Genomic DNA, 11,770 nt, shown 5'->3' with positions numbered 1-11,770 from the left:
CATCGACTATGTTATTGCAATTACTTGATTAATGCTCAATTATAATTATCATTTTTTCTTTCCACCAATCAAATATTTCTTGAATTAAACAACACCCACCGTCCACCAGTTGACACCTGATAGCTTCACTTTGCCGGCAAAGGACACGTGGCAGACACCCACTTGTCCCCACCAAAAAACCAATTAAAAAAAACATAATTTTTAAATTCAAATACCAAAATTAAAAAAAAAAATGTCCACCTCCATCATTTTTCACCGCCGCCGCCTCCGGCAGTCATGTACGGTGGAGCCGGCGACGATGAGACAAACCCAGGTTTGGTTAAACGATTTTACTCACTTGAATCGAGTCATAGGAAGCTTCAAGAACAGTTAAATGTTTTATTGCAAGAAAAAAAGATTGATGATTCATTGAAAATGGATGATTCAGATGAGAAATTAATGGATTCGGGTGAAATGGGGTTTCATGTTCCTGGGGTTTTTTCTACTGGAAGTCCGTACAGGAATGTGTTGAATTATATGGGTCATGCTGTTCATGTAAGTAGAGCTAGTACAGGGGAGATAATTTACTGGTAAGTGAAATTTAAACGTGTTTGAAGTTCAAATTTTGATAAAATTACTTTGTTTATATTGAGTGATGTTCGATTTGAGGTAGGGTTGTTGATATTTTGAGCTTTTGATTGAGTAAAATGAAGTTGACTTGGGCTAGATTTACTTTGAAAGGTTGGTTCTTTAGTATATTTTCAGCTCCCGGTTCATCATAAATTTTGAACTTGAAACTTGAAACATGAAAAATTGAGTTTTTGAAGTTGTGATTTTTTTGGAATTTGGATGTGCATTTTACTATTTTGAAGTTTTGTGAGTTGAAGTCTTAAAAATTCATACTTGAAAATATTTGAATATTGAATTTTCAAAATTTGATCAAATTTCATGGCCAGATATTTGAAGATAAATTTCTAATGGGTGATGTTTGATTTTAGTTGGGATTGTTGGTATTGTGAGATTTTGCTTGGTAAATTGAAGTTGACTTGAACTAGATTTACTTTGAAAACATTGTTGATTTTTGTATATTTCAATGTAAGGAATAGATTTGGAGGATTTTTAGTATAACTGATCCCAACTAGTTCAAGATTGAGGAGTAAGTAAAATGCAGAAAGGAAGCTTAACACCAGATGTTTTAATACTGGTTGGGATCTAGAATGGATCTTAGTCCAGTTCCCCGTTCTCTTCTAGATTTTGAGTTGTTGAAGTTGTACACATGTACATCCTAAATCTACACTCAGTTCTTTTTTCTGTTAAACTCTTTTCAATCTTTTGTTACAATGGCTCACCATTCTAATTTTCTCTCTTCTCTTTTTTTATTACACAGTAATTCACTCATAACAAGAATGCTTGCTAAAAGTAGAACAGAGATAGTAAGAAGGTTCAGTCGTCTGATATGTTTTCTTAAGTCATTCTTCAGTCTTTATATAGGTGTTGATTGACTGTTGAATGATGAGCGCAACCTAAAAGATTTGATCCTTGGAAAAGGAAAGGTGAATCCTGTTTCCAAGAATTAGACAAAGCCCTTAGTGACTTTGAAATCTTCCAGATGTTTGAAGATCTTTTCCAGGCGTGATTCAAGAAATCATTGCTACCGTTGTTTTCCTTGATTTGTTTCTAGGTGTGATTCAAGGAATCATTTGCTGCTGTAATTTCCTTGATTAGTTGACATACTTATCTTCGGAATATCTCTTCCGTTAAGGCTGATATCAAGTTAGATTGATATCTTCTTTATTTATTGTCTTCTATGATCTTCCTTCTTATATGTTGTCCAGTGATAGGTCCTGAATTGAAGGATGGTTTGTTCTTTCCTTTTGTGCTGCCCAGTGTCTGGAGAGAGCATTTTCCTATGCTAATTGTTCGAAGATTCACATTCTGCAATGATCTTTATAGCTGCTAAGATTACTTTCATGAGTTCACATTGTGGCATGGATCAACTTTTTATACTCAACATACAATGAAACTAGTACTTTTTATTTTTATTTTTGTAATATTGACTTGAGATGAGATCAAATGGCGTGATATGGACAGTGAGGAATCATGCAGCCGGTCCTTACTTTTTTGGAGATTAAGGCGTAGTTGTTGCTGTTGTAAAGTTACATTAGCAACATTGATTATAGGTTGAAACCTTTTCATTTACTGACTCAGCTAAAGACTTCATCAAATTAAGCGTTAGCTTCTTGCTGTTGCACTTACATGAGGTCCAGGAAGATACAAGTGTGAGATCTAGAAAATACTTATTTACCTTAAAAGATAAGCTTAAAGTGATAGTAAGTATAATGTTGCAATGGAATGAGCTCTAGGATCGGATATATGGAAGACTCATTTCACCAATCCCAAACTGGTTTGGCCTGAGGCATAGTTGCCTGATTTATTGACTCCAGTCAGAGATTACAAATAGGAATTAAATCAAAGAGATCTCTGCTAACATTGTCTTTTAGTCCTTAAAGTTCAAATTATGCACTTTGGTTTAACTCACTTTGTCCATTGGTGGAGTCTAGATTTTTACAAAGGGGTGTCAAAATATAAATGAGTGAACTCACGAAGAGTCAAAGGGAGTCAATATATATGTACAAAGATTTTTTTGCCTAACTTTACTGTGAAATTTTCCGATAAATACATGTGGTTCCGCCACTGACATTGTCACAGAGGAGTTGTCCAATTTCTTAAAGGGGGACTCTAAAGGGGAGGAAGTATGCTGAGAGGGACGGATAGGCAGAGAGCAAAAAACATTTTGGTTTATGCAAATATTTCTCCATAGGTTTGATGTTAAATCGCCTTGTCTATCTTGTTTAGATATGTAGGTGTATAGATTGTCTTGCATCCGACATTACAGAAAATGCAATTACCTTCTCATTGACTCTATTTAAAATTAAGAGAGGAAAACATTTGTTTCCTGCTAGAAGAAAAAAGAACTCCTGCGATTTAAGGGCATGTAGAAAACAGAAAAAGAAAGAAGGGAGACTCTAGGTGCCTAGGTGTTCTTGTCTGTTGTGGGTTGCATAATATACAAAGAAGTTTTTCTATTGCAGGAATCGATCTGCTGAAAGACTTTATGGTTATAAAGAGCATGAAGTACTTGGACAGATGACCACTGAGTTCCTTATATGTGAAGAATATCATCAACTGGTAAGGATTGCCAGGGAAAGATTGCGCTGTGGACAATCATGGTCCGGTCTGTTTCCTTGTAAGAAGAGGTATGGTCAGATATTTATGGCAATGTTGACGAAGAGCCCATTGTACGAGAATGGCGAGCTTTTTGGTATTATCACTGTTTCAAATGACGCAGCTTCATTCATTAATACAAACTCAAACGACACAAGTTCCCATGAGGACAATGGTGAACCTGGTGCTCGAGGAATAGATTTCAAAAGGATTCAATGGAATCAACGACCACAAATTGCATCATCTGTTTCAAATCTGGTGATTATTATCGTGTTGTCATTGTGGTTCATAAACATTTTGATCACATTCTGAACAATTATCCCTTGTCTTTTCCTGATTTTTCAGGCCTCGAAAGTTTTCTCACTGAAGCGTGGAGAAGATGCATCTGCAGAAGTGAGCACTAAGGATGAGGCTGATTTAGACACCAAAGAAGGAAAACCACTGAAGCCACCCAGAGCACCAGTAAGTGTGAAGGTAGTTGGTTTGCTTGCTTCTCACTGACTAAAATGGCATTTTATGAAGTAAGATTAACGTTTCAGGCGACACGGCTGAGTTTCAGTTTGCTTGGTGGAAAGAATAGAGCTAACACAGAGAGCTCTGAGAAGGATGAATCTACATTTGACATCGCTCAGCCTTCCAAATTTGTAATTTCCTGCTACTTTACTTGTCTGGAGTATGGTTCTATATGATGTCCCTCTCTTTCTTCTTCGCTTTATTAATTTCTTTGAAAAGATTGGCTGGCAATTACCTTCAAGGTCTTGTTAGCTTATTTGTGCTAAATAACATATTTGATAAGATGAATTAGAGTAGTCTTGGAAGGATCTAGATGAAATTCAAGAACCAATCATCAAACTTTTGTGACAAGTTGAGTATCCCTGTGCACTCTGCAGCTTACTAAGAGGAGTAATAACTGATCAAACAACAGAATAAAGTGGTGGTGGTAGTGGTGTGTGTGTGTGTTGGGGGGGAGGGGGAGGGGATTGACAAAGGAGTTTCCCTCTATTTAAAAGTGATTTTCCTTCCAGAGATGGGATGAATCTAAGTAGCCAAAGGATAAGAGATTTTTGTGGCGGGGAGCGGAAAATAAACGCTGTTGGGGCCTCGGGGTTCACTTGAACTAAGTTAAACTGAGGAGAAATTAAAAGTTAAAACAGAAAATGTAGGTATCTTGTGCCAAAGAAATAGAAGAACCAAGCTCCCGATAAAAGTTTTTTGATAATTATGTATTATATGACTAAAGCTGGATGTTATTTCTAATGACTTGTTTGCAATTGTAGGCGGCAAAGATTATGTCAAAGCTGAATATTGCAGGATTTGGGCACATTAGTAAAGAGAAGGGTCAACAGAACGGGGATGATGATACTCCTGTTGGTGAGAATGTAGCTGAACCACATTCACCAACGGCATCCGATTCTACTGGAAAATATTGTCACTTAGTTGATGCACATCATCACCTCCAGAAAAACCAGAAAGGAAATCCAGGAAGAACGTGTGCCACAACTGGGCATGACGGTCCTGGAGGGTCCTCCTCAAGGAACTCCGATAAATTTCCCGAGACACTTGAAATTCCTGAACAGATTCCAGGATCATGTATGAGTGATGAACTCCAGCAATCGCCTAAGTCAGGTGGGAGCACAGATAGCCATGGAAGTTCACCATTCAAGGTTGAGAATGAGTCGAGTTTGATAGTAGATTGTGCAATTCTATGGGAAGACATTAGCCTAAAGGAGGAAATTGGACGAGGTAAACAGAGTAATCTCGCCATTGTTTACATACACTTTGCTCTTTTGAGCTAATGAACCATTGGACAAATATTTTTTCGAGTAGTTCTTTCATTGATTGTTCATACATGTATCCACTCATTGTATGTTTTAAGCATAACATCTGTGCTGGAAGGAAGAAACTGTTACCTGCATTTTGGTACAATGGTTGCCTAGTTTACTCTTTACATAAATTATCATCTTATAATGTTGAGCCTTTTATAATTTATCAAGTACAGAAAACATTTAAGTTTTGAAATGATCACTAACCTCAATGTCTTTTCTTTAGGTTCATATGGTGTTGTGTATCGTGGAATCTGGAATGCATCGGTACTTCTCGCGTTTACAAGTTTTTGGTTATGTTCTAAAGGTTACTGAAATAGTATTTCATTATGGAGGTATATTGATTATTAATTCTCAATGTTTTCTTTAGGATGTTGCTGTTAAGGTTTACTTTGGGAATCAATGCAGTGAGGAAACATTGCTTGACTACAAAAAGGAGGTACGTGATGATACCAGCTGCTAGTTGGACACTACCTTGATAGAACAAAAATTTCTAATTTACTCTCTACCGTGTTTTCAGGTTGAAATAATGAAAAGACTCAGACATCCTAACGTGTTGCTATTCATGGGGGCCGTATATTCTCAAGATAAATCGGCCATCGTCACAGAGTTCTTACCTAGGTATTGAACTGAGTCTCACTCCCCTGTGGAAGAATGCCGTGGAGAAGTTTGCCGATAAACTGGAGTGGCAATTGGCAGATGATTGTCCACTCTGTCAAGTTGGACAACAAAAATTGACAACATTCTCATCATGTATTTCAGGGGAAGTCTTTTCAAAACACTTCATGGAAATAATCATCTATTAGACTTCAGACGGCGTCTTAGGATGGCCCTCGATGTGGTGTGGTTTCTGCTTGGACTCATCAATTTCCTTCTCTAATGTGTTTTCAGTGTGACATTTATCCTAGTAAAATCATGGTGTTTCTCACACTTGTTTAATTGACTCTAGGCAAGAGGTATGAATTATTTGCATCGCTGGAACCCACCTATTGTACATAGAGACCTTAAATCATCAAACCTGCTTGTTGATAAAAGTTGGACCGTCAAGGTACTGATTGCTGAACTAATGCTTCAAATTATTCTCAGTGAAGCCCTTCAATAGATAAGTACACTGACATAATTTATTCCAGGTTGGAGATTTTGGCCTATCAAGATTTAAAGATTCAACCTTTTTAACAACAAAATCTGGTCGAGGGACGGTAAACATCTTAACTTCCTTTTTCCCCCTTTCTTATTGTCCCATCGAATATAGCTTATGCCAATACTGGTCTGTTTTTGTTTTGTTGATTATTACAGCCCCAGTGGATGGCTCCTGAAGTACTTCGAGATGAACCTTCAACAGAAAAGTAAGCTCCCAAAGCCTTGCTTGCAAATTTCATGAGAAGATTAAATATTTTTGCATCTGTTAATTTGCCGAAATGACTAGGTGATTGGCTGATGCTCAATTGCTTGTTGAGCTTCAGTTCTTTCCCTTTCGTGCCTTTGTCCTAAAGAACATGTTCAATGTGGGTAGATACAAAAATAAAACTGCGGGAACCATTTCATCCCTTCGAGTAATAGTATTTCTTGGTACCAAATGTTGCTTAGTATGCAAGCGTTTTTTCCCTCCTTTTTTCTGTGTGATATATATATATCATGATGACATGAGTTGGGCTTAACTAAAGCAGTAAGGATTCATATTGCCAATCCCAACTCGTTTGGCATTCAGACGTAGTCGTAGTTGTTGAATTGCAATGTCTTTCTGATGGATTTCTTCTATTATCGCGACAGATCCGACGTCTTCAGTTTTGGCGTGATCTTATGGGAATTAATGACTGAATCTATTCCATGGAACAACCTTAATTCTTTACAGGTAACTCTCTTCTTACCTCTCTGTTGTTTGCAAGTATGAGAAATGCATGTGCTTATTGCAAGTTGTCTCACTAAAACAATTTTTGAAATGCTTTGTAATGTTTTTACTTGAGCTGAGGGTCTATCAGAAACAACCTCTCTACCTAGTACCTCCCATGGTAGGGGTAAGATCTGCGTACACACTACCTTCATTAGACCCCACTTGTGGGATTACAAATTACATTGGATATGTTGTTCTTACGTTGAACCAATGAACTTTTCTCTTTAAAGGTTGTTGGAGTTGTCGGATTTATGGATCGTAGATTGGAAATTCCGGAACATCTTGATACTCGAGTATCTTCAATCATCCTTGATTGTTGGCAAAGGTGCTCTTTTCTCTCTTGTTTATTTCATTCCATGTTCTCATCGATGTATGCAATATGAACTCGAACTAAACCTCGTTTTCTTCTCTTTATACAAACAGCAATCCAGCACTCCGTCCATCGTTCCAAGACATAATCCAAAGGACGACAGACATAATTCTCTCGTTTACCGGATCAACGACAGCTAGGAAGAATATAGGGACATAATATCAAACACGAATCGACAGGTTTGCTCCAGATAACAACTTAATAGGAGTTCACTAGTGTGAATTAGCAATACATGAGGCATCACAACTTTGTTTCTTTTTCTTTAACAATTTTTTTCTTGTTTTAAAGTCAAGGGTAATGATTTCCATTACCCTGATAGTGAATGGATGTTAGAAAGAATATATGTTGGAATCCCTAGTTTTTTAGAATATATAGTGAGTAGGCAAGTTTCGCTGGAAAATTACACTGTGTAGATAGATGAACTTTTTTGAAAAAAATACTTATTGTTTTTCTTATGTATGTATAGAATTCTCTTGGCTTCTTTTTGTATTTACTTCTTTATATTTAGATTCTCCTTACACTTCTGTTTGGAAGGTTGTTAAGTATTGTTTTATAATGTATTGTATTGTATTACATTGTATTGTATTATGATGTATTGTTTTAGTGAATACAACATTTAGATAGATTGTATCATTCTCCGTTGTTACAGGTTATCAGACATCAACAATTTGAAAGATAAACCTACAAAAAAAAAGTAGGGTACAAAGTAGAGTTACTATAAAGATAGGATAAAGGATCAAATAGGATTATTATTACATAATAAGTAAAGATAAAATGATAAGAAAAATAAGGTAATCATGCAATTGCACCCGATTGGTCGTTACACAAAATTGAAATCTTTTGTTATTATCTAACGATGAATTTAGCGATACGACATGATGAAATTTAAGTAACAAATCAAAATAAATATTATATAATTTAAACTAATGATACAATATAATTAAACTAACAATACAATGAATTATAACCATCAAAACAAGTTCTATGTTAATAACTTGACCATTTCTTGAGTCATACTAATTGAGAATCTTTTGGTAGGCGAACCGAACTCATGTTTGAGATAGTGATTTAGTAAATGATCATCTTTTTATTTTTATTGCGGTTTTTGGACCTTCTAGATCACAATTTAATTTTTTTTTACTAAACTGAAAAACTAGGGGTGTTCATGGTTCAGTTTGGATTGGTTATTGATTAAAATCAAAATCAAACCAATCTAGTCGATTTTTTCAATTTCTAAAACCAAACGAAAAAAATAACCGTCGGTTTGGTTCAATTTTTTCTGTCTTTTTTTTAAAACTTACTAAATTTTTTGAGGACATACGTATCTCGATAGACACAAACACCTAGTACATGAACTGTCACGCCCCGAGCCTGTACCCTGGACGTGGCAGGCACTCGGAGACCATTGCTGGCCCCAAGCGAACCCTTGGCCTGGCTACTTAACTCAGCGGAAGACTTCACTCAACACAATATAAGATCATAAAACAACTTAAATGATAAAATCTGGCCAAAATGGCAACTTATGTCTCAAAATAGAAAATCTGCAAATACATAGCTAAGAGACTCAACTACTGTCTGACTGTCTATGAAGCCTCTATAATACTGAGATGGATGTTGGGACAGACCCCACAACATCCTAATAAAGAAAACTAGGAAAGCAAATAAAAGAGTCCTCCGGAATGCAATGAGGCTCACCATTGACTTTGGAGTGCTCAACTAGATCAACGGCGCGCTGGATGCTGATCCTGGTTACCTGCTTCTGCATCATAATAAAATGCAGGCTAACTGGCATCAGTACATTGAATGTACGAGTATGCGAGTTGGAAAGCTGAACAACAACTTAAGCTTGAAAGGAGTACAAAGAAACACTTACCTTGTCTCTGTTCAACTCATGAATAACTGAACTTAATATAAAACAATAAGACACATGTAATATATATATAAAGCTTGTAAAACAGTGTAGACAACTTAGTTCGTTAAAGATAAAGCAATAACAAACTCAACTTTTACTTATATATAAAAGTAATATAACTTTAGGGGAGATTCTTTAACCGACAACCACCTACTATGAGCCCTAGTGGTGAAACAACGTTTTACCTCACGTTGCCCCAAGGACCATCCTATACCTTGCCGTGATATAGAACCTTACTTAACTTAGTGGATCCACTAGCTTAACTTACGTGATCATCTAAAAAGTATTGACCCATTAAATTCCATGTTGGCCACATGGTTCTTATGGAGATTTTGAGTTAATATGAACTCATGTCTCCAATTCGGTGCTCAATACTACTCCCAAAATATACTTTAGCTCATATGTGTTTTAAACATCTCTTTCTTTAGTTTGAGATAATTGCTCAAAGCTTAGCCCAAAGGCTCTCTTGGAATCGATGTTCCTTTTACTGAAAACTAGCCCAAATGCTCTTTTGAAAATCGTAGTTCTTTTCTTGCTCAAATGTGAAAACATTTATAAACTTCTTTGGGAATACTTAGTTCCCTAATAACTTTTGAGAAATGAACTCAACTCTCAACTCTTTACTATTTACTTTACTTGAAGCTTAAGCCTTAAAACGAAGTTTAAACGTTTAATAAAGACTCTTGAAACTTTGCTTTGAGTTGCTTCTTAACTTCTAGACTTGACTCTTAACTTCTTTGACTTTGACCTTAACTTTCCTTGAATTGGATTATGGATTCAAGGTTCATGATCTCATGTTTATGGATGATTTCATGATGTTTAGATGTACCTTAGAGTGTTGGAATCAACTAGAAAATGTAGGTACAACGCTTAGAAACTAGTACGAAAAGATGGGAGAAGAATGGGGTGAACTAGCGTCCTTGGCTCTCTGAGAGGCGTGGGGCACCAGCCCCAAACTTCAGAGAAGTCTGTGGGGCGCGCTGGCTGGCGCAGCGCCCCAGCCCCGTTGCCCAGGTTTTCTCCATTTTTCTTCTCCATTTTTCATCTCTAAACCCTCAAATCTTCCCTTGTTCTTTCCCCAAACACTTAGGATCAATTGTACCCTCAATACACAACCAATCTAACTCGAAAAACAGCCCGGAAACATGAATCAACTCAACCCCCAAGCATCAACAACTCAGCCAACAAGAACTTAACGAATTTCAACAAGAGTTCTTCAAGAACTCACTAACTTTTCATTCAATCAACAACCATTCTCTGAATAGAAATAAGATGGGAGTGTGGGTGAACTAATCCATTACGAAAAGATTTCACATACCTTAATAGGGATCGCCCCCGACGAATTCCACTCCAAACGCTTGACGTTCTTGGCGAAATCTTGGTTTTTCTCCCTTTCTTTCTTCTTTTCTCTCTTCGCCAAGCCCTAAGCGTATTTCTCAATTCTCCAAACTGACTAAGTCATGTTTTACCCCAATAAATCCCTAAAACGAATTAGGAAAATAATTAGAGAAAAGACTACTTTGCCCTTCCCTAAATCCGGATTGGGACTTTCCTCAATCCAACGGCCCAACTTCCGAAAGGCATATCTCACTCATACGATGTCAAAATCGCACAAACTCAGAGGCGTTGGAAAGATATTCCCAAGGGATTTCCAACCATATCAAGAACTACTCCTAACTCATCCTGAGTTAGGAGCTATGGTCGTTTGAAAATGACCAAAACTCACTTTCTTAACTTAGACAAAAATTTCCAGATTTCCACATTCTTTCCAAAAATGATTATTTTCAAATTTTAAACTCTTTCTAGTCGTTTTTAGATGCGAGATGTTACATGAACAATCCACAGGAAAGCTACTGTCGGTTCAATTAAGCAATTAAGCAATATTAGAGTTATTATTACATGAAAAAATTAAAGTGATTCCATTAAGAGAAAGTGTGACTATCTTATGTGAGGTAGGGTAGGTAAAGACTAAAGTAATGAATTTTGATGGAATTGGACTTAAGATTGTAATAGTTGGGCTAAACTTTAAGTGTTGAACTTGAGAAAATGGTTAAGTTAAAGACTTAAGTTAATTAAAATTTAACAAAAAAATTTATATTTTTTATGAATAATATATAAATAATTACAAAATCTATATATCTAATTTATTGGTTCGGGTTGGTTATTTTAGCAATTGTTTTTTAGTAAAACTAAAACCAAATCAAATAATATCAGTTTTCAAAATTTAAAACCAAACATAACCAAACAAAATCAGATATCATTTTTTTTAATCGATTTGGTTCGGATTACGATTCGATTTGATCTTTTAACCATAACCATGAACAACCCTATGAAAAACTTATGAGAAAATGTTGAAGTATAGTCTAAAATTTTGTATATGATTTCAAATGTTAGATGACAGTTTTAAGTTTGTCTATAAACTTAGGTTAATATATGAGCAAACATCCAACATGAATCTAATGTTATTTGAAAGATATTTTTCAATCTTGATTAGTCTGATCAATAAATTTCGAATACTGAATGATTAAATCGAATACTAATATAGACACCCCACCCCTCACCCCTCCTCC

General features: G+C 36.0%; 1 protein-coding gene across 2 annotated transcripts; it reads left to right on the top strand.

Annotated features, from left to right (window-relative positions):
* The first annotated feature begins 222 nt into the window (after nt 1-222).
* LOC102597430 (dual specificity protein kinase splB-like) lies at nt 223-7,781 on the top strand. 2 transcript variants are annotated; one of them, XM_006352222.2, is made up of 16 exons: nt 223-569; nt 3,072-3,462; nt 3,550-3,666; nt 3,744-3,848; nt 4,482-4,947; nt 5,254-5,294; nt 5,398-5,466; nt 5,548-5,648; nt 5,790-5,868; nt 5,977-6,075; nt 6,158-6,226; nt 6,324-6,373; nt 6,798-6,879; nt 6,992-7,042; nt 7,149-7,243; nt 7,342-7,781. In XM_006352222.2, exons 1-16 carry the CDS (start codon nt 277-279, stop codon nt 7,445-7,447), a joined length of 2,214 nt encoding a protein of 737 aa, XP_006352284.1. In that variant the 5' UTR covers nt 223-276; the 3' UTR covers nt 7,448-7,781. The 2 variants fall into 2 exon arrangements, with proteins under 2 accessions (XP_006352284.1, XP_006352285.1); XM_006352223.2 differs by lacking the exon at nt 6,992-7,042.
* Nucleotides 7,782-11,770: the final 3,989 nt, after the last annotated feature.

The sequence above is a fragment of the Solanum tuberosum genome, unplaced genomic scaffold (genome assembly GCF_000226075.1).
Source record: "Solanum tuberosum cultivar DM 1-3 516 R44 unplaced genomic scaffold, SolTub_3.0 scf00147, whole genome shotgun sequence".
Lineage (NCBI taxonomy): Eukaryota > Viridiplantae > Streptophyta > Magnoliopsida > Solanales > Solanaceae > Solanum > Solanum tuberosum.
Note: the sequence above shows the minus strand (reverse complement) of the source record. Positions and strands in the feature narration are given on the sequence as shown.

What these genes read in the sequence shown, in the direction of transcription:
- LOC102597430 (XM_006352222.2), top strand. Translation starts at nt 277, where the DNA reads ATGTACGGTGGAGCCGGCGACGATGAGACAAACCCAGGTTTGGTTAAA. An exon ending in GTCACAGAGTTCTTACCTAG is followed by an intron (nt 5,649 to 5,789) that starts GTATTGAACTGA and finishes CATGTATTTCAG; the next exon opens with GGGAAGTCTTTTCAAAACAC. An exon ending in GATGAACCTTCAACAGAAAA is followed by an intron (nt 6,374 to 6,797) that starts GTAAGCTCCCAA and finishes TTATCGCGACAG; the next exon opens with ATCCGACGTCTTCAGTTTTG.